Raw genomic sequence first — 22,766 nt, 5'->3', positions numbered from 1 at the left:
AGAAAGAACAGTTGTCCTATTCCTGATTGATGGAGCTGAAGTACCAACTTTTACTTCTGCATGTCTCCTGTGAGATACCAGAAAGTAGGATTTTGAAAACTGCTAGACTTTTTTTTTTTTTTTGGGGGGGGGGGGGGGGGGGAACACCACTATTTCCTGGGTCACTTCACTGGGTGAGGTTAACTGTATTCTGCTGTTCAGGGTAGAAATGGCTGGTGTTGATCTGACTTTATCAGAGATCCTTCCTATTGATTCCCATTCAGTGATTGCTGATATGGAGTGGCTGAATTTGAGAGATTCTGCCATGATCTTCTCCTGCTATTTTTAATTACCCTGTAAGCTTTTGCTCTTGTTACAAGAAATACTGAGATATTGTCTGTCTGTCTGCCTGCCTGCATCCTTAACTGCCCCTAATTGTAGAGTAGCACTACTAATTTCCATGGGACAGATTGTTTTCTAAGCTGACAGCATGATTTTTGGATGGGTACTTGAATGGGTTCACAAATCACACTGGTAATGTGATACAAAATGTCCTGAACATTGTTGCGGCATTTAAACACACGTAACTGGGTACACTACAATCAGATTGTTACCTAAAGTAGCCATTAGGCATCTTCTTTTCTGACACTGTTCTTTCAAGAAGAATTAGTCATTATAATGTTAGTTATTACCAAATTACCATAGAGTCATATCTGCAAGACCAGGCAAGTTGGACAGGCCAATGGTTGATATCGAGACTAAAGCTGTACTGAAGTGCATCCCTCGTTCTCTATTCAGGGGACAGATGTGAGGATGAAGCCTTCTATAACTAGATCTCAGAGACGGTGTTATCAGAACCCCATAGCATGTTATGTGCATTAAAATCCTTCAGAGGAGGGATGGATGTGGGAGCTGCCTAATGTTTCTGAAAGCATCTATGGTGATATACCTTTCACACTATGGTGTACAGTAGATCTTTTTATGTTACGACATTCTTGCTAAGATTAAGGTTATGTTGTAGTTCCACAACATCTGGATACTTCACATGCATGTTCTGCTTAAGAAGGGCATTAGCCTGTTGAGATATAGTTGGTTCAACTAAAATGGGGTCTACTTCCGAGTGCCACTTCACAGATTTTCAATTCACAGCAAACACCTTTAGACCTCTTCGTATTTAAAATACATACTATTTCAAATGACTCTTTCGCTTGCTTTACTACTAGAAAGACATTCTAAAACATTTTTCATGTCTTATTCCAATTAACAAGATAACTGCTCAAAAGAACAGCCCTCACTTGTTCTCTCAACTGATTTTGTATTATTCACCCCCACAAGCATGCCTAACTTAGGTTTGGTAGGCACTCCAAACGTTGCCTACTAATGACTCTTACCTCAACAGCAATCCATACCACTGACACGTAGCACACCTTGAGGTTGAGGTTTTCTTGTCCAAGTTTGTTAACTTATGACCGGCAGCTGAGCCAAGATTCCATTCCCTGTAATGCGCAGTTATAAACTGGAGCACCCAATTATGGCTGCTTAACTACATGCACAGCTTACAGTTAAAAAGAACTGGCATCACTGACGGTTCCCAAGCTTGCAATCCATGGGTTCACCATGCCTGTATGCAGCCATTATTGGGTGAGCCCCTCAGAGATTAGACGAGCAGCATGGAAAATGAAGTAGTAGCACAGAAGCTGGGGGCCAGTGTTAGCAAACCACATACAAAAGGACTGCGAGCCCCTTGTGGGTCCTAGACACAATCAGAACCAAAGGTGAGGTTTCCCTCTAATATGATAATGTTCCAACTTGCACAAAAGTTTAGCGTGATCCTTGCAAACAAAAGCTTGCGAGGAGTCAAAGAGATCTACACTTCTCAATGTGCCAGTTTACACTGGAAGTGCCTGGCACATGAAAAAGAAACTGCATCTTTGTTTTTTGTTTATGCTCCTTTCCCGAGACACAACAAATTCTGTATAGTGAATGTAATTGTCTACCTTCACTTTTGTGTACTCTTCGTGGAGCAGTTTTAGTAATGAGCATTTTAATTTGTCTGGCAACAGGTAGCACATGAAAGACACATGGCACTAGCGAGTGAATGTATGGTACACCGATTCTCATTAGCTTACTTTGTATTGTATCATACCCATAGACATATCTACTATACAATGATTTAACAATTCATTTTGCCCCATTCTTATCTGTTTTCTGTAGCTGCAAGTGACTTAAGTCTTGAAACCCAAGTGAAGTTATTGGCACCCTAGCTAAAATTGTCCACACAAAGTGATGTTATAATAGGTAAAGCTAAAAATGTATAACATACAAACTCATTCAAAATCACAATCACTTTTTCCCCATTTTCACTCACATTCACTTACCCAGTCATGCCCAATCGTGGAAAATTTAAGATAGTTAACTTTATCAATGACAAAATTAGCTGTTAATAATCTTCACTGAACTTAGAGAATAAAGGCTAAAAAGTAATTCAAAAAATTGCATCTGAATGGCTGATAATTCATAACCACCACCAACAACAACATGATGATCCAGCCACTGTGACAACACATTAAAACCTTCTCCATAATAATTTAGGGAGTAACAAAGACAGCTGGCAAAATCTTGGATGTTCTGGGCATATATGCCTGCTGGGGACATGCACTGTACAGATTGAAATGCACTCATGGAATCTGAGCACACGAGGAATTTCTCGGCATGAATACATACCATCTGTTCCAGTGTCATCAAGATTGCATTTAGTTCTGTGTCAGATGCAATAAGCTCATTTGGTAAATGAATCTTGACAAAAAAAAAAAACTCGAGGGAAACTGCTGAGCAGGCAATAGAGACTGTCTGCTTAGATTCACTTTCAAACAAAAGCTCTATAGTTCCTGGACTAATTAAAAGTTCATAAAATCTACAAGTACTCTGGACCCCTTTAGTAGTCAAGACAGTAGTCTCTTTCAACCGTGGGTTAGAGCTGGTATTTGTTGAAGATCAAGCACAGCTATGTGCTGATCTGCATGGCCCAATTGCTTGCACATGATTTGTGAATACTGCTTTTATGGCAGGGCACCCAACTGTTTGGTATGCCAGTGCTTCTGAAACAACCAAGAACCTCTACCCCTGACTCACCGTGGGGAACAACTACCAGACGACAGTTCTGAAGTTACACATAGGGCTTGTCCTGTAGGGACCTGTGGCTAGCCTAATCCTGTCATGGTGGACAGCATCAAGTTATGAGATGCCCTGGCACCGAGTCATCAACTGTGCTCCCAAAATCTAGCCAAGATTGTATTAAAGGTTTATAAAACTGGAGCAGATGAGTCATATCTGTTTCCTTGGATATATGTCTAAGGTATTTCAAAGTGTTCAGGGTCTTGAAAGACCTCGCATGCATACCCCTTGTGCATGGTAGCCATGACTGCTTTGAATTGAATATGAGACCCAGAAACTACTTTGAATCTTTAAAACTTAAAATAATGTCCTCCTTTACAGGTTATGTAAATTAAAATCTCTGTGAGAATGGTTGGGCTCCTTACCATGTATATTACAGTGCTTATGACAGTGGAAAATGAAGTTATACTTAAAAACAAAGCCTTGCAGGATGCCGTTCTCCTGCTCAAATCTGTCGGACAGAACTTTTGTCACCTCAAAATCTAAACAGAAATTTGATGGGATAGAAAGGACTGTATGAGTACAGGTAAGCATCCACATAAACCTGATGGAGCTGTCCAAATAATAGTGCATCTGCAAGTAGTATCACACACCTTTTTCTACTATGAAAAATAAAAGTTATCAGATGTGGCCTCTATGGGATGGTAAAGCCTGTTTTATAACCACCTGAAACACGCTCAGGTTGTCAGTGGTGTGTTGCTAGCTCTTAAAATTGCAGTTAGAGGGGCTGGGGAGTTTCCTGGTCTCTAGAATACATATCAGATGATCATTTACTGCATACTCCAAGGTCTTTCTTATGCACCTAGTTTAGTAACCACTGGGGAATGTTCAGCATTTCCATCACTTTAGGAGAGGGAATAAAATTTCCTCCCTCCCAAGCTGAAAAATTCTTCTGTCTGTCATTTTACTAAAATATCTAGATTTTGTTCCAAGATGCCACACCATACTGCAATTGAGCTGGTCAAGACTGACTGCAGTATCCAGAGTCTCAGACAGTGCCGAATCCAACTCCTTTATCAAGAATGGGTAGATGTAGGATTTAGTGTTACTGGACCTGAAACCTAACCCATCTCTTTCGACGCTCATGCAGCAGTGACGACAGTATGCAGCATTCAGGCTGGTAGTAGCAATAATCTTAGCAAAATGCTGTCTGATTGTTTGGACAATGTCTCTGTTTGGAAACATACCTCCAATACGGCTGCTACTTTGCTTTAAATGAATTCTTCTGATGGTTTCCCTTATGAGTTGAGCTGATGGAACAATTTAATGAGTACAGAAATTCTTGCCACAATCTCTTTCTACCCTCCTTACTAATACAATAACATTAGGTCCTCCTCACCTAAAAGCCTGTGATGTTCTCTGCAACTGGTCAGCACCTGAACCTGTGCAAAGGAGCAATCCTTACTCACCTAAGGTAGCGGTGATCTTCATAGAGGTCACAAAGACTTTGAGATAGGTGCACCAGCAGCATGGTGGATAACTGTCTTAATGTAATCCACCCATTCCTCAATGCTGTCTCGAAGTCCCAATACAACCTGTGGACTGTACAACACCCAGTTAGCCTTTCCGAGCATCCACTTTGGCGGTGACGTTCTGGTAATGTTTGATCTGTCAGATGTATTCAGTTGGGGAGCAGTCAGTCACTGGAGTGAAAAATCACCAACCACTTTCCACTAAGTGATATCGATGATGGCAAGGTTCAAAAATGGCTCTGAGCACTATGGGACTCAACTGCTGAGGTCATTAGTCCCCTAGAACTTAGAACTAGTTAAACCTAACTAACCTAAGGACATCACAAACATCCATGCCCGAGGCAGGATTCGAACCTGCGACTGTAGCGGTCCTGCGGTTCCAGACTGCAGCGCCTTTAACCGCACGGCCACTTCGGCCGGCGGTGATGGCAAGGGAACCAATCTAAAGCACAATAGTGATGCTGAGGTATGTGCCCCATGTTTAGAAGGCACAATATTTCTGGATACCCATGGCTCTCAATACCTAGATGCAGGGGACAGGTGATGGAATATTGCCATAGCACATTAAGTGCAAAAATGTTCAAGTAGAGGAAAAAGGATTGGGGACCTGCTTGAGAAGCTCCCCTAGAGGTTTTTTCCTTTTTAAAAAAAAAGCTTGAAAGTAGGTGCTGAGGAAGAGTGGTGGGGTGTGGTTGGTATTAATCACTGATGAATATAGAAACACCAACTTTAGCCCTCTCCCCACTATGGTAGTCCTTTCTGTAAAGGATATGACACATTAACACAGGAGCGTTAAATATTTTAAAATGACTCTTGTCCTGTGCCAGATTTCTTTAAATAACTCTCTTGCAGACATAAACATCTCCACTGTGTCAAAATCAGTTCCTGCACTTTAATCTGAGTCCATTCAAGTTGCACAGCAGTGTGGAAGCCATTTCATCAATGAAATTTTTCTACCTCTGCCTATTTTTTCATACTGTGGAGATTGAAGATGTATGGTAGTTGAGGGTTCAGCAGAGGGACGTGTTGAGTTCCCTCCAACAGACTTCACAGTTCTTTACTTCAGTGGATGTGAGCCTCCTTGCACATGTTAGCAAACATGAATGTGAAGGTCTGACAGCTTTAGACTAGCAATGTACATTGTGACACTTTGTTGTTATGTTACTTGCTTTTTATTGCTCTCACTACTTCTCAGGAGTGAACTGTTTGTTACCCAAGTGGAAGTAATTGTTACTTTACAACTACACTTTCAAAATCATCCATTTGTTGCACTTACAGTTCTAGTCTTAGTGTAAGCTAGCATGCTGAATTTGGCAATAATAGCCTTAATCGCCAAGGTAAAGTATGTTGTTAATATAGACAACTGCACTGACTAACACTTTTTTCTCTTTTTTTGTCCTAGTACACAGGATGCTCACATGATTACTTTTATCTCATGCATCCTCTTTTCCTCTTGAAATATTTGCAGCTTTGGTTCCATACTGCATGATTGGCAGAGTAACTGACACAGGCTTCTGGATGGAAGCAAGAGATTCCCTAACTTCTTGCACTTTAGCTTTAGTTATATTTTTTTTTATTAGTAGTGTCATTTCTAAGTTGACTTTCGAGGGATATAATTATACATCCTAAAGCTTTCTGAATGTAGGAAGGAGATGACTAAGTTGAAAGACACTTATTACCTTTTAATCATAAATAAATTTTGGTACCAGTACTCCCTGTTACTGTCCAAAAGTATAATGTTTGTTGTAGATTGGTCTGGAGGACTAGCCTATAGCCAAGTATGTGGACGCACCATGATTACATAATAAAATTCAGAAAGTGCTGAGAGAACAAATGCAGAATGGTGTCGTGCAACAGACAACCATCCAAGCATATGGAATAGGTTCTCAGATACGCAAGTGGCTCGAAGTCTCTAAGTAATAGAACCCAGTATATTATTCTGGATAGCAAGTGTTCAGAGAGAAAAGGTACCACCAGGAATATCAATGGAAGTGCAATAGGACCACAGTTGCTCTCTATGTACATAAACAATCTGACAGGTAGGGTTATCAGTAACTGGACTGACTGCTGGTGACATTGTAAAAGGGAGGAAGGATGACTGGAGTTTAACATCCTGCCGACAGCACGGTCATTAGAGGCAAAGCGCAAGCACAGACTACAAAAGGATGGGGAAGGAAATGTGCTGTGCCCTTTTCAAAGGGACCCTCCAGGCATCTTCCTGGGGCAATTTAAGGAAATTGTGGAAAACCTAAATCTAAATGAGGATTTAAACCATCATCCTCCAGAGTGCAAGTCCAGTGTTCTAACCACACTGCCACCTTGCTTGGTGTGTTGTAGTAGTAAATGGTAAAATGTCTTTGAATGACTGTAGGAGGAAACAAGATGAAGTGGATAGAATTTTTATTGTGTGTGATGAATGGCAGCATGCTCTAAATGTGGAAAAATGTAATTTACTGCAGATGAGTACGAAAAACACAAACTTGTAATGTTCAAATACAAAATTATTGTTTTTTGTTTTGTTTTAGGGCACAAAAACAATTACGATCATATGCGCCCATGTCAAAACTGTAGAACACGAAGATAAAGAAAGCAGTTAAAAATGACTACATGTCAATCCCAATCAACGTAAAAGAAGGCAGCTAAAAACAGGGATATGGAGTAAGGTCTGTAAAATCACCATAGAGAAATGGAGGTCCAGAATTAAAAACTAAATGGCCTTCGTCATACTGCTAAGTAAAACGTGGCTGACAGCCCACACGCCGTTCGCTAAAGTGGCAAATAACTCAGATGGAAAACATAAATGAGAACATAAGCGGTTAAAAAAAAACGGCATTCTGTCAGGAAATGGCAGACCATCAAAAGTTGAGCACAATGTGCACAAAGTAGTGGGGAGTACCACTTAACAAATGGTGATGGCTAAAAAGACAGGGCCCAACATCCAATGTAGTTAAAAATTGTCTCCTTGTGGCAAGAGGGCAGAGATGAGATCATCCGAGTTGCTGGGAGAGGCTTAATAACCCGGAGCTTGTTCCCCTGAAGGGAGGACCAGTGGTGATGCCAAAGTGACACCACCTGCTGACAGACGGCAACACGGAGTGAATGGAAGAACTAGCGGGCTGAGGCAAGAGGACTGCAGCCTCGGCAGCAGCGTCAGCGACCTCGTTTCCTGTCAGACCTGTGTGACCACGAACCCACATAAATATCACAGTGGCTCCATCGAGAGTGAGCAAGTGACAGCATTCCTGGATCCGTTCCACTAGGGGATGAATGGCATACAGTACGTAGAGGCTTTGAAGGGCACAGAGTTTCTGAACAGATGATTCAATTGAAAAGCCCGTGTCGTCAGATGTACTGCATGGCCCGATACAGGGCAAAGCACTCTGCTGTAATTTCTCAGCAGTGTTCTGGAAACAGATACCACAAAATGTCGGCACCGGTGACTAAGGCACTCCCGATACCACGGTCAGTCCGAGAGCCACCAGTGTACACAAAGATACATCGCATAAGTCCGTGCGAAGGTCGTGAAACTGAAGGCAATAGAGCGAGGCTAGAGTAGTGTCCTTAGGAAGCAAATGAAGGCCGAGGTGAACACGGGCTGCCACACAATGCCTAGGTGGTGAAGGGTTCACACCCACTGGCAAAGTTGCAGGTAGCGTTAAGTCGAGCTGCCGGAGCAAGAGCTGAACCCAAACTCCAGAAGGTAACAGAAGAGGGACACACCCCACACTGGCGATCAAAAGAGTCATCGAAGAGGTGACATAGGATGGGCGGCCATGCGTAGCAGGCAAACAGCACGTGTATCTGCTGAGGAGAAAGTCACGGCAGTAGGACAGCGGTCGTTCGGCAGCTTCTGCATACAGACTCTCGCAGCTGGGCGAGTGTAAAAGGTGCCAGTGGCCAGAAGGATGCCACAATGGTGGATAGTATTGAGACAGTGTAAGAGGGACAGACATGCAGATACATACACGAAACACCCGTAGTCTAGTTTCGAATAAAGGATCGGTACAAACGGAGGATGATGGCTTGATCCACTCCCCAGGCAGTACCACTGAGAACACGTAGAACACTGAGGGACCGCATATAGCAGACTGCCAGACAAGACATGTGGGAAGTTCAAGAAAGTTTCCTACCGAGCATGAGCCTCAGGAATTTCATAGTTTCAACAAATGGAAGAGCAACAGGCCCAAAATGTAAAGACGGTGAAGAAACCAAGGCTTTTGTCAGAGAGAGAAAAAAAAAAGCCACTGTTGGCACTCCACGAGCAAAGACGATCAAGACATCGCTGAAGACACCGGTCAATGAGATAGGTCCAAGTAGAACTGCAATAGTTGGCAAATTCGTCAACAAAAAGGGAGCCGGAGATGCCGGGTGTGAGACAGGCCATTATAGGATCAATGACAATAGCCAAGAGAATGAGGCTCAGGATGGAAACATGAGGCACACCGTTTTCCTGGATAAAGGTGTCCGACAAGGCAGAATCCACATGTACCTTGAAAACTTGGTCTTTTAAAGATTACTCAAGGAAACAGGGCAGGCGGCCATGTAAGCTTCACGTGTACACAGTACGGAAAATACCAGTCCTCCAGCAGGTGTCTTAGGCTTTCTCCAAATTGTGAAAAACAGCTACAATCTGAGATTTTCACAGAAAACCATTCGTGACATGATTGGACAAAGTGATAAGATGGTCAACTGCAGAATGGCACGCTCGAAATCCACACTGTGCAGTGGTTAGTAAATTGCAAGACTAGAGGCACCATACCAACTGGGCATCAATCACATTCCATCACCTTGCAAACACAGCTGGTGAGAGAAATGGGGCGGCAGCTAGAAGGAAGGTGTTTGTTCTTACCAGGCTTAAGTATGGGTACAACAGTGGATTCATGCCAGCATCTGGGAAATGTGGCCTCTGCCCAGATGTGGTTGTAAGTATGAAGCAGAAAGTGCTTGTCCATAAGAGAAAGGCGCTGCAACATCTGAATGTTAACAGCATTTGGCACTTGGGTGGAGGATCAGGATGAAGCAAGAGCAGGATGAATCGAGAGCAGGATCTAGCTCCCTCACAGCACAGGCAACATTGTAGTACTTGTGATTCTGAGAAGAGAAGGGTATTGCCCGAGCCTCCTCTGCTCGTTTCCGATGGAGGAAGGCAGGGTGATAGTGGGAGGAGCTCAAAATATCTGCAAAATGGCGGCCCAAGGTGTTTGAGGTAGGAATAGGGTCCACTATGACATCATCTGCTACTGTCAGGACGGAAACTGGGGACTGCATCTTGGTTCCAGAGCTGTCGGAGGTTGGCCCACACAACAGAAGAGGGCATGGAATAGTTAAAAGAACTAGTGAATGAAATCCAGCTAGCTTTTTTTGTTATCCCAAAATACACAATGACACTGTGTACACAACTGTTCATAATGAATGCAGTTTGCCATCGTTGGATAACAGTTAAAAATGTGGAGAGCATGTCTTCGTGCGCAAATTGCGTTGCAGCGTGCCTTAGTCCTCCAAAGGACCGGAACACAGTGTGGTAAAGAGGAAGTGTGAGGAATGGAACATCCTGCGGCGGTAAGGATAACGTTTGTAAGATATTCCACCTGGTCATCACAACTGGGGAAATGATGTTTGTCGAAAGTCGCATGGGAAGAGTAAAGCCTCCAGTCGGCCTTAGTTAAGCTGCCATTTGGGTGTGCACATAGGTGGGGTAGGAATCAGCAAATGGATAGCACACGGGAAATTGGTCGCTCAAGTACGTGTCGCAGAGAACTGACCACTCGAGACGATAGGCAAGCTGGACAGTGCAGAAGGATAGGTCTAAATGGAAATAAGTGTGCGTGAAGCCTGAAAGAAACGTGGGTGCCCCTGTGTTAAGGCAGAGGAGGTTAAGTTGATTAAGAAGGTCAGCCAAGAGGGCACCCCTTGGACAAGTTCTGCGTGAGCCCCACAGGGGATTGTGTGTATTAAAGTCACTGAGCAGCAGGAAGGGATGAGGTAGTTGCCTAATAAGCTGGAAGAAGTCTGCCCTGGTGAGATCGAATGACAAAGGGATGTAAATGGTACAAAAAGAAAAGGTCAAGTGAGGAAGGAAATGTGAACTGCAACAGCTTGAGTGCGGGTAGGCAAGAAGATGGGTTGACTATGAATGTCATCGCATATGAGTAGCATGACTCCCCCATGATATGGGATGCTGTCCACGGGCAGAAGGTCAAAGCAGGCCGGGAAGGAATGCGAGAGATTAAAGCGGTTGTGCAGAACAATTTCCTGAAGGTAGTGAGCAAGTGGATGCTGTGATTCTAGGAGCAGCCGTAAAAACTCTGTTGAATCGAAAGCCACGAACATTCCATTGAAGGAGAGTCATGACGAGGAAAAAATGAAGGGGTGTCACTGCGGCAGCTGCCGAGTGGAGCCTTCAAAGACTCGCTGTTTTATGGCACAGAAGCACAAGGATCCTGCTCCATGAGGATCCTGCCTTCTATTGGCCTGCAGAGTCCAGGGCAAAGAAACGATTGGTGGTGCGCACCAGCGACACAGAGCTTAGCCGGGCAAGGGTGTCATGCACTGACACCATAGAACATGATTTTCGAGTTGGGGAAGGAGACGACTGTTTGCCTTTGTTTAGCTTCTTTGAGCCTTTTCGGCTGGCAGAGGAAGACTCAGATGTTGGTCGGCTCGAGGGACATAGGAAGTCTTCACGAGAGTATCCTTCTGTCCTTGCTGGCCTGCCCGTTGTGTAGCTGATGACTTTGCCCCCTCAGGCGAAAGTCTGGTTGTGTGTGGCACAGCTGAAGGAGGAGATGGGGACCCTACCACAATGCGGACTGATTTCACAACCATGATGCTAAATTTGAGGTCACGTCTGTGGGGTCACGTCCTTCATGGAGCAAGACATACCAAGAGCAGTGCTGTAGGTGCCAAATGGTACAACACAGGGTTTCCAACTAGCCAACAACTTGCAAGTGACTGGGTAAGGTACTTTTTCCTTCGCCCGGATCTCTTGGGCAGCCCGCTCATCAAGATACATGGGACAATCAGGGGGAGGAAGCAGCACAGTTGCCATTGATGCAGCTGGGAGGAAGAGGCGGACAATCACCCTCGTGAGCATCCCTGCCACATGTTACACATTTGGCTGCGTGTTGACAGGACTCTCGAGGGTGGGTGTAACTACGACACTGGTAACAGTGCATTGGGTTCAGAATATATGGTCTGACTACGATAATTTCATAACCTGCTTTGATCTATGATGGAAGAACCACTCTACCAAAAGTGAGGAAGAAAGTACATGCGGGTACTAAGGAGGCATCTACTTTTTTCATCACTCGATAGACAGCAATGACACCCTGATCAGAGAGATACATTTGGATTTCTGCTTCTGTCAAACAGTTGAGCAGCCCAATGTAAATAACGCCACAGGAAGAATTCAGCGTTCAATGGGCCTTGACAGAAACAAGATAGCCATGGAGGAGTGAAGGTGCAACCAATTGTTGAGCTTGAGAATAAGAAGTAGTCTCCAAAAGCCATTGCATAAAAGAGAGCAGGATTTCACATGGCCAGCAACTGCATCAACTCCTTTCTGAATAATAAATGGATTTACCATAGCGAAGGACTAACCGTCTTCAGTACGTGGAACCAAAATGCACCTTGGTGCAGCTGGGAGGGTCTTTGAATCATTAGCCTCATTTCGTTTATGTTTTGTAGCCGATGGCTGTGAAGATGATTGACTCACTGCAAGAAAATCCCCCACAATTGCCTGCATCTCCAATGGTGCACTTTTTCCAACTTGGGAGGAAGGGGGGGGGGGGGCTTCAGAAGGGGGTGCGGACCCGCCTTAGGTGACTGTTCACACCTAAGGTCACACCTCCTGAACACCTGACAGAGGGACCAATCATCAAATTTGGGAAGGTAGCAGCTCAAGCAATCACCCTCCCTAGGCCTGGACTGTAGCAGGGGTAAGTGCAAACCTTACCTGTCTACTTGGGGCTGCGAATTACGTGTTACCCAGTCACCTGTTACGCGTTGGACACTTGGGCTGACCTACAGGAGCACACAGGGAGGAAGAAGAAAAAGAGAATCTTCAAATGCCGAAATGGAGGAAGAATAGGAGAAGGTGAACAAAGAAAGAAAAAAAGGAATGAAAAACAGTGGAAAGTATTCTGATATTGGCTACCGAAAATCCAGAATACATTTCCAAAAACAGCCCAGGCATGTTTCCCAAAGAGGATACACATGCAGCATGGAAGGGAAACTATGCTGCTAAGGCTGGAGCTCTGTGGTAGCCAAGCATGAACCCGCCAGAGAGTGGCGAGTGCCCTGGGAGAAAAATTAGTGATGTGTTGCTTGACACAGTCACAGCAATTAATTATCTAGGTGAAAGGTTGCAAAGAAATGTGAAATAGAATTGGTATGTAAGGTCAATTTTAGGGATCACAAATAGTCTACTGATATATTAGGAGTATTCTAGCAAAACAACACAGAGATGACCCATACTTTAGTGCTGCTCAAGTATCTTGGTCTACCAAGAACTTCAGAGGGATGCTGTTAGATGTTTTACCGGTATGTTTGATCAACACAAGAGTATTATGGTACCACTCTATGAACTCATGTTTTTAAATTTGACAGGAGAGCTCACTGTTCTCTTGGTTTAATGCATGTTTTTTCATTATCTGATGGGTTCTTCCGTAATTTGCATTGTTGTCTACAGTGGAATTCTGAAACTGACCTGTGACTGTCTTTCAAATTATAATACATTTTCTGAGTGTTTGGCTTCTATATGATATAATAACCTTAATCATCCAAACATGCTGCTTATTAGTACAGTCCACTAATCTTTCAATGAGGAAGAACTACCACAGCAAATTATGTTTGGCAGAAATTTATTATAGTTTTCTTTCAGGATGTCTGCACTGCACCCTTGCCGCTAAGTGTGTAATCTGAGATGTCTTTCCAGATATCCTTAACACAATGCAACACTATTCACCAGCTCTCAATGCTTCTTTGGCTACACATCACTGCAAAAATAGCCACTTTTGCTGTAGTGTTAATGGCAGCCTACGTGTCGGGTGGTAATTCCCAAGCCCGACTACTGCTAATCTCCGAGCAATGGTGTAGGAAGAAACAGGATGTACATTACTTATTCTCAGGTGCAGAGACAGACGTGAAGGGGTACGAAGCACCTGGGCACAATACAGTCAATATCCTATTGCGGTGGTCTGATGCGGTCAACTGGAACCTTTAGGACAAGTATGCCTGCCTCCATCTTGCCATGCAATCCCACATTGGACCAGTTACATTTGAATGGTCCACAAATCTGGATATTGCACAATCCGTCCAGCCTGAGACCATGAGACCCACAATGAGACCCCTTTCAACCTGTCAGAAGCTAATAACACTGTCTCACAAATATGCAGCAGCTCAGTGTCCTTCACAGCGATCACCGAACACCTGATGCTGTTCACGCCCCCTTGTATACCCTACCAGTACTGGTAACAACTCTAAATGTGGAGAATGATAATGCACACTGATGGCGTTTCTACTTTTCTCACGGAATTTAAAATTTTAATATTTTGCATAGCCACCAACGGCGTGCACCTGTACTACGTTACACTGACACATGGGCAGGTCTTCTGGATACTTCCACATTTTTTGTCTGGTAGTGTAGTTTATACACGTTCCATTGATTTTCTACTCGCTAATTAAGATTTAACTTCTGATGCACTCTCTCTCTCTCTCTCTCTCTCTCTCTGTGTGTGTGTGTGTGTGTGTGTGTGTGTGTGTGTGTGTGTGTGTGTGTGTGTGTGTGTGTGTGTGTGTGGGCGCGCGCGATTAGCAGTGTTGAGTTAGGAGGAAAAAATAAGTGGTTTTAGTGCCCTTTTGGCACACCAGTCATCAAGTACCAGTACTTTTAGTTAATGAATTTGTCACTAATGGGAAGAAAATGGGCTGATGCTTTCCCCAAGGGAAAAAAAAGAAAGAATGTAAAAGCAAAATTAGAATTACCAGAGGTCAGAACACTACCACTACCATTATGTTGCCTGTAGCCAAGTTGCTGCACCATTTTGCTATGTACGATACTCTTACTTCATTATTCAACATTTCCAACATCAATCATGTAAGTAAAACTCACATAACAGAAAATAATTTAACCCCTGTTATTCACTGAAATTTAATTATGAAGGCTGCAAATATATTACATAAGAAAATCTGGAAGGGAACTACACACTGGCAATGAAGTCACAGACACAGAACATACACTCAGAGCAATCCTAGAGCAAGATATTAGCTGTGGTCTTCACAATGGAATCCTTTTGGCATTTGCCTCAAGTTGTTTTAGTATATCTAAATAAGGATAGTAAGATATGGAGCCCAACCTATGTACCGCCCTGCTCGAAAGGTAATTAACAGTATCAATTGTCACTATCAATGTTGGAGTTGAAATTTCTGACAGGATTTTTGTACAATTTCAAATTTAAAGCAAGATTAATGTTTTAACATTCCATTGATCTTCATGTCATTAATGACCTAGCATTAGTTCACACTGGACAGAGCTTTGAAAGTAAATTTTCCATGACCTTGTTTGAGGACTTGCCGTAGAACACACAAAATCTCGTCTAGTGAAACCTATGAAAGTCAAATCAATGGTGAGGCAAAAATCCGAACCCAGTTCAGAATAAGTTTTCGTAATACAAACTGCAAGATAAATACAGAAAGCCTACATTGGAGTTATACAATGACAAAGTCTCTGACCAGTATTTTGGTTCATATTATGTTTGAATATTAACATTTATATAACTTTTACCCAATGCAGAACAACAGTATCGTGGTATTGAAGCCATACCCACAATCTGTTACCACAATCCTCACCTCGCATTCACATCTGTTGGCTTCACCAACTCCCAACCAAACTGTCACCTACCCTGCTAAGCTAGATCTTTGGCTATGTTGCAGATCAGGTTGTCATCATACACAAGATTTCAGCAGGGGCCACTATCACATTCTAGCCCTTAGCTCATTGCAATTTCAAAGCTGGCAGGAGAATGAATCAGTGCATTATGCAATTGCGTTTGTTGTTTACTCTCTTCAATTGGTATTGTCCTTCTCCTGGTTTAAGGGCATCCGATATGAAAAGGAATTACTTTAAAATTAAAGCCAGTCTGAGTGACCAATAAAAGCTGCTAGTGAAGGGAAATTTTTTCACATTTGGAAATTGAGTGAGGAGGATATACCACCGCCAAACTGTGTGTGTGCAAAAGCTTGAGAGTGCATCAGGCAGTTCAGCATTTCACATTTTGCTTACAAATTCTTCATACATCATACGTTTATTTCTGACTTGATCAACTCAATCATGATATGTGGTAATTTTATATGCCTGACAGTTTAAACCAGAAACAAAACAGCCTTGCAACCATGGATACATCTATTCTCACGCTGTCACCAAGTTAAGCACCGTTGGACCCAATTTTTACTTTGGCGGATGAGTACCTGAGAACATTGGCTGCTGTTCACTCAAGGTTGCCCAAGTCACAGAAGTAGCATCCAGTTGAAAGGCTTATCAGGCTGTTGGGCTACAAATTTTTGTTATTGTTAATGAGAAACAAGGTAGCAATACATCTGAAGCAGCCACGCTGAAGCTCATCCACTGGGGAAAAAATTATCATTTAAAGAAAACTTACGTTAATCTGACACATTGCACACCGTTATGGAATGTTGTATTCATGATTGATGGAACAAGTATTAATGTAATGTAAGTTAAGGTAAAGTGAAGGCAAAAAGCTATGTCAGGTGAAACAACCATGGATGAATAAAGTATAGCAGTACATTCTGGTTGCTATGTTGGAGTAGGTCTTCCCAAGTTTTCCAAAGAATGCAGCAGCAGTAGTCAAAGGGATAAAAATGCATCAAGGCAACACCTGTCCACAGTATACCCATAACCAGAGTATTTCTTACACTCTACTACAGAAGAAACTTTCCAGAATGAGTGTGCGCTGATATGAAACTTCCTGGCAGATTAAAACTGTGTGCCCGACCGACACTCGAACTCGGGACCTTTGCCTTTCGTGGGCAAGAAACTTTCTTATCCAAATCACAGCCCACATCTGATGTTCAGGATTTCAGTTTGCGAAAATGAAAAGCAACCAACCTTAAGTGAGAATTATATTGAAGGCCAGAAGAATGCAAGTTTGCAACTATTAAACATTGCTGAATAACTTTCCTAAGGAAGGATACATATTTCTCATACCTCAGAATCCATCTGCCTATTATAATTCCACTCTTTCACACATGATTTATAATTTCACAGTACCTTCCTCCAGAGTTGGCTTTACTGCAAATAAGGGAATTCATATAAGCTGTAATAGGCCTAATGCATCTGATTACAAACTAATGTAAACTGTGTCAACCATTTGTGAGGATGTTCAGTGGTTCTGAAACTGTGGAAATAATTTCTTTTTTTGCCCCAACAGACAGCTCACAATTTCTGAGCAACCAAGTTTTTATTCAATAAAAATCAGTTATAACATGTGCAGTAAATGTATGATATTTATTTATTTATTTATTTATTTACTTTATTTTATTTATCCATCTGTTGACAATAAATATTGTATGGATGTTGTCAAGGGTACATGTAAGCCATTTCAAAGAAATGGGACACAAACAATATATACATAAAAAAGTACAAAACAAAATAATACAATGAAGTTAATAATAATACAATGAAATTAATATAGCCTATATACATCCCTGCTTGTTATTTTAAATGCATAGTCTGTTTTTCATAAGGCTTTAGTTTTGTCCTCCCTAAACGGCAAGACCTTATATACACAACACTGCTTAAGTATATATTTAAATCACATAACAGCTGTCCTTTAAGTATGTAAATGTAATCCATTCTATTCACGTCATTAAACAGTTTGACAAGAACTTATCTGGAAACTTACTTGTGACATTACACATGGCCTCAGAGTCTGCATTTGCTCAATGACCAGAAATAATTATATCTTAGCCCTATAGGGATTTAATACCTCCAGTATCACATCAACTCCTGGATGTATACATACATGTGTTCTACAGGGTAAGTGCTTTTAACAGGTATGAAAAATGACAAGCTCAGCTAGAGGAATCATGAGGGGGAGGGTGGAGACTAGGAGCTTCATATGATACTTTAAGAAAATCTGTTTTAACACTTAATAAGAAACCAACAAATGGGAACGAATTATTATGTCAACTACTATCAAAAAAATTATTTGCTGCGTGCAGGAGAAGTTGGTTTATCCAGCCAGTCAGTTCCCTACTTATGTTCATGATAAACCATTTTGAATGCTCGTTTTGACCTTTTGTATTCATACTACACATCTAAATACTACGTTTCGGGTATAGGGAACATAGGGCTAAATTAAGCAATTTTTGTTGAACTTACGGATTGTCATAGTCTGGGCCCCTTCCAGTGCACATTATTGGATTAAGTTCGTCCATCGGAAAGGCATATTCCATGTAATTCTCGTATGCAAAGTAGAACATTTTCTTCGATTCTTCCAGCATTTGCAAACGAAGTTTTTCTGGAAAAGCTCCATACTTAGATTCCAAGAAATCCAATGGCTTCTTAAATATATTGACATTTTCCGTGGTGGTGCGAGGTAAAATCAGAATAATGAGCGAAAAACAATTAAAATTAAATAAGGCACGGAACATTGTATGGTGATAGCATAGTCCCGTCTACAGTTTTTATGAATCACACGGTTTCGTCTATAACTCCTCGGGAGAAATTAATCACATTGAAGCAAATTTTTAAAAATAAAATTAAAACACCCGCACAGACGTAGATCACCCGCAATCACATTATTCACTAATCACCCTACTCAGCGAGAATGTCACAAACTTGACTGCTGATTACATAACTTCCACGCTGTCTGTTTCTATGATAATAAAACATACCACAGATAGAATTTAAAAAATGTAAGGCTGACGTGGTTCGTAATGTGCAGAAATACTACACCCTATCGACTTGGTAGTGTCCTATTACTATATACATAGTATTATCATTCACCGCGTCATTGGTTTTAAAACTGACTTATACTCCCTGAATTTCACAAAAATGTCTCATATCAACGTTCTGAAACATTATGAGTTCCTTTCTACTATTAACTCCTTAAAGAGTATTAACAGTAAGCTTCTGTTATACAAGAACATAAAAATATGCAATTATTAGGAAAGTATTATGCGCAATATACAAAAAATGGACTAGCTGACGTATAAACATTCATAATGCGACACATCTGTCACTAAGAGCAAATATTAAATCCATGGGAGCAGGTCAAAAATCGGTATCGCTGGATTTTACATCAAAGTGTATTCACACTACTGTTGTGAGAAATATGAATTTATTGCTATCAAGGTTGTGCAAGCACAATTCATAGCTATGACGGTACCTATGTGTGTCTTTACCCTATTTTTCTTGGTTAGGACCACTCCTGTAAAGGATGCCATAATGAGACGCAGGGGGCGGTCAAAAATATACACACATTACATACAAAGACAGTAACTTGTTCTCGAAAGAACAGTTACTGTTGATGACCGTGCAGCTTTTCCCTGACATAAATGATGACTAACTGACAACCTCAGCTGCTGACAGGTGTTGTTATTATACCTCGATGTGGACAGCTGAAAATGTGTGCCCCGACCGGGACTCGAACACGGGATCTCCTGCTTACATGGCAGACGCTCTATCCATCTGAGCCACCGAGGACACACATATGAATAGCGCGACTGCAGGGACTTATCCCTTGCACGCTTCCTGTGAGACTCACATTCCCAACTTGCACAATTCTACATATGTATTGTACCTTATAGACATTTGCCCACCCACTCATTACTCGCGCACGCGTTGGCGTTTCCCGTAAGAGTTTGGGCAACCTGTGCGCTACCTAGCCATTGACCTTTGTCTGTGCGAATGCGCACAGGTTGCCCAAACTCTTACGGGAATCGCCATCACCGAACCCCCGCCATGTTTCACTCTTGCAGCTAAAACCCTGCATTGTAGGCTCGGGATGGCGTAAGCCAGAACTGAACACGGTCAGTAGTTGTAAACAGTGTGAAACACGACTCATGCGACCGAACAACTTTCTTTCATCGCTCCATTGTCCAGGTTGTCCAGTGGCTCCACCATTACGTTGCGTTTTCCTCTTACGGACACTTGCATCACTGGTGAGTGCTTTTGGAATTCCATCTCGCGCTGCAGTTCCTTGCTTATGGATCTCATATGGTGTAGTTTTAGTGTCGAAAAGTTTCGCGACTGCAACATTCAGTTCTGCAGTGACTTACGCAGCTGTCGTCCATTTTTTTGTTGTTATGGAGTCTATACGTTCTTTAATATGTCTACGAAGTCTTTCGCGACGTATTTCTTGAATAAAAATCTCTCGGAGCACATGCCGCGTCAATTCAGGATAAAACTCCAAGCTTTCGACCATTACCTCCATGGTCGTCATCAGGGCTAAAACTGACTGTCGTGAACTATTTTTTTTCCTTTATTGTTATTTTATACCTGCACATACAACAGGTAGGCTGCCAGCAGCATTCTACGCCGCTCTTCAGCCGTAGAGGAGACAATGAGAAAAGACAGAAAGAATACTCAGAAATGACAGAATGGTGGGTTAAAAACAGTAGACATAAAAACAAAACATGGAGCCATTCACACTCGGCGAGAAATCACACCACAAGCTGTTGACACGACACACAAATATCGATGATTGCAATGACACATGGGAACGATGGAGCGTGACGGTGATCACTGAACACAAAACACGACGGCACACACACGAGACACTGATGGCGATGATCTCCGGCGCGCGAAAGTCCACTTAACGTGTGCGAGTCCGGGGACCTGCCAAGAGGGGAAGAGGGGGAGGGGTGGGGAGAGGGGAGAGCAAGGATGCGAATGGCAGAGGAGATGGGAAGAGGAGTAGAGGGACGGGGTAGGGGAAGCCCGGGGGAGGAGTGGGGAGAAAGGAAGGAGGGAGGGAAGGGGGAGAGGGGGGGAGAGAGGGTGCCCAAAGAAACAAACACAGGAAGAGGGAGGGAGGATCAAAGTTGGTAGGAGGGGTAGATGGAGGGGAGGAGGGGATCATCAGGGAGGGGGAGCTGGCGAGAGCCATCTTGGGAGAGGGTAAGGAGGGTGGAGAGATGGAGACTGGGTGGGATGTGGGAATACAGGCGCGGCAGCGGGCGGGGGTGGGAGAGGATGGATGAGACAAGCGGGTGAGGAGGATCGAGCTTATGGGAGGTGTAGAGGAGCCGTATCCGTTCGAGGAAAAGGAGGAGGGGGGGGAACGGAATTAGGTCATACAGGATCCGCATTGGGGAGGGGAGACGGATGCGATAGGTGAGGCGGAGAGCATGGCATTCAAGGATCTGAAGGGATTTGTAAAAGGTAGGGGGGGGGGGCGGAGATCCAGGCCGGATGGGCGTAACAGAGGATAGGGCAGATGAGGGATTTATAGGTGTGGAATATGGTGGAGGGGTCCAGACCCCACGTACGGCCGGAAAGGAGCTTGAGGAGACGGAGTTGGGAGCGTGCCTTGGCTTGGATTGTCCAGAGATGGGGGGTCCAGGAAACACGATGGTCGAGGGTGACGCCAAGGTACTTAAGGGTGGAAGTGAGGGCGATATGATGGCCATAGATGGTTAGATAGAAATCGAGGAGGCGGAAGGAAGGGGTGGTTTTGCCTATAATGATCGCCTGGGTTTTGGAGGGATTGACGTTAAGCAACCACTGGTTGCACCAAGCGGTGAACCGGTCAAGATGGGATTGGAGAAGGTGTTGGGAATGCTGCAGGGTGGGGGCAAGGGCAAGGAAGGCGGTGTCATCAGCAAACTGGAGAAGGTGGACGGGGGGGGGTGACGGCAGTGGCATGTCCGCCGTATACAAAAGGTACAGAAGGGGGGAGAGGACGGAGCCTTGGGGCACACCGGTGGAGGGAAAAAAGGTATAGGAGTCCGTGTTATGGACGGTGATGTAGGAAGGACGTTGGGAGAGAAAGAAGCAGATCAGACGGACATAGTTAATGGGAAGGGCGAAGGTTTGGAGCTTGTAGAGGAGACCGGAATGCCAGATGCGGTCATAGGCACGTTTGAGGTCCAGGGAGACGAAGATAGCGGAGCGACGGGAATTAAGCTGTTCGGAAAGGAGATGAGTGAGGTGAAGGAGAAGGTCATCTGAAGAGAAGGACGGCCAAAAGCCACATTGGGTACCGGGAAGGAGGCGGTGCTGGCGGAGATGCTGGTGGATGCGTCGGGTGAGGATGGATTCCAGGACCTTTCTGAAGGCCGAGGTAAGGCTGATGGGACGGTAGGAGGAGACAGCGGCCGGCGGTTTACCGGGTTTAAGGAACATCAGGATACAGGGGGTTTTCCACAGGTCGGGGTAGTACCCGGTGGACAGGACTACATTGTAGAGCCTGGCCAGGGTGGAAAGGAAAGGGACAGGAGCTTCACGAAGGTGGCGGTAGGTGACACGATCGTGACCAGGAGCGGTGTGCGGAGTGTAGCAATGAGATCCTGTGTAGTGATAGGGGCATTGAGTTCTGTGTGTGCCATGTTGTCCAAGTACTGGAAACCAGGTGCGAGGGGGGGGGGGACAGAGGTGTCAGTTCGATCACGGACATCCGGGAAGAGGGAGTAATCAAGCTGGGGATCGTCGGGGATGGAAAAGACATCGGAGAGGTAGGAGGCAAAGTGATTGGCTTTACTAATGGTGTCAGGGAAGGGGTGATCATCATGGAGAAGAGGATAGTAGGGGGAGGGTTTAGTTCCGGTAAGGCGACGGAAGGCTGACCAGAACTTGGACGAGTTTATAGGAAGGGTAGCATTTAAACGGGTGCATGTCTGTCGCCAGTCCCGGCGTTTCTTAGCCGCAAGCAAGTTTTGGACGTGTCACTGGAGTTGCCGGTGGCGTCGTAGTGTGTCCGGGTCACACATGTGGAGGAAGGCACGGTAGAGACGGCGGGATTCACGGAAGAGGAGGATGGCCTGTGGGGGTAAGGTAGGACGGTGGGGGTAGATGGCGACAGTAGGGACGTGGGCGTCCACGGCCTCAGACAAGGTCTGCTGGAGAAAGGAGGCGGCATGGGTAATATCATCAGGGTGGTGGTAGGAGAAGGGGTGGCC

General features: G+C 43.9%; 1 protein-coding gene across 1 annotated transcript in view; it reads right to left on the bottom strand.

Annotated features, from left to right (window-relative positions):
* The window catches only part of LOC126249047 (ER degradation-enhancing alpha-mannosidase-like protein 1), a 182,535-nt gene extending 164,002 nt beyond the window's left edge, over positions 1-18,533 (bottom strand). The window contains exon 1 of the mRNA XM_049950674.1: positions 18,025-18,533. Coding sequence (XP_049806631.1) covers positions 18,025-18,296 — 272 coding nt within the window. The 5' untranslated portion in view covers positions 18,297-18,533. The remainder of the gene's footprint in view (positions 1-18,024) is intronic.
* Positions 18,534-22,766: the final 4,233 nt, after the last annotated feature.

Source organism: Schistocerca nitens, chromosome 3 (genome assembly GCF_023898315.1).
Source record: "Schistocerca nitens isolate TAMUIC-IGC-003100 chromosome 3, iqSchNite1.1, whole genome shotgun sequence".
In the NCBI taxonomy this organism is placed as follows: Eukaryota; Metazoa; Arthropoda; class Insecta; order Orthoptera; family Acrididae; genus Schistocerca; species Schistocerca nitens.
This window is presented reverse-complemented; position numbering and strand designations above follow the sequence as displayed.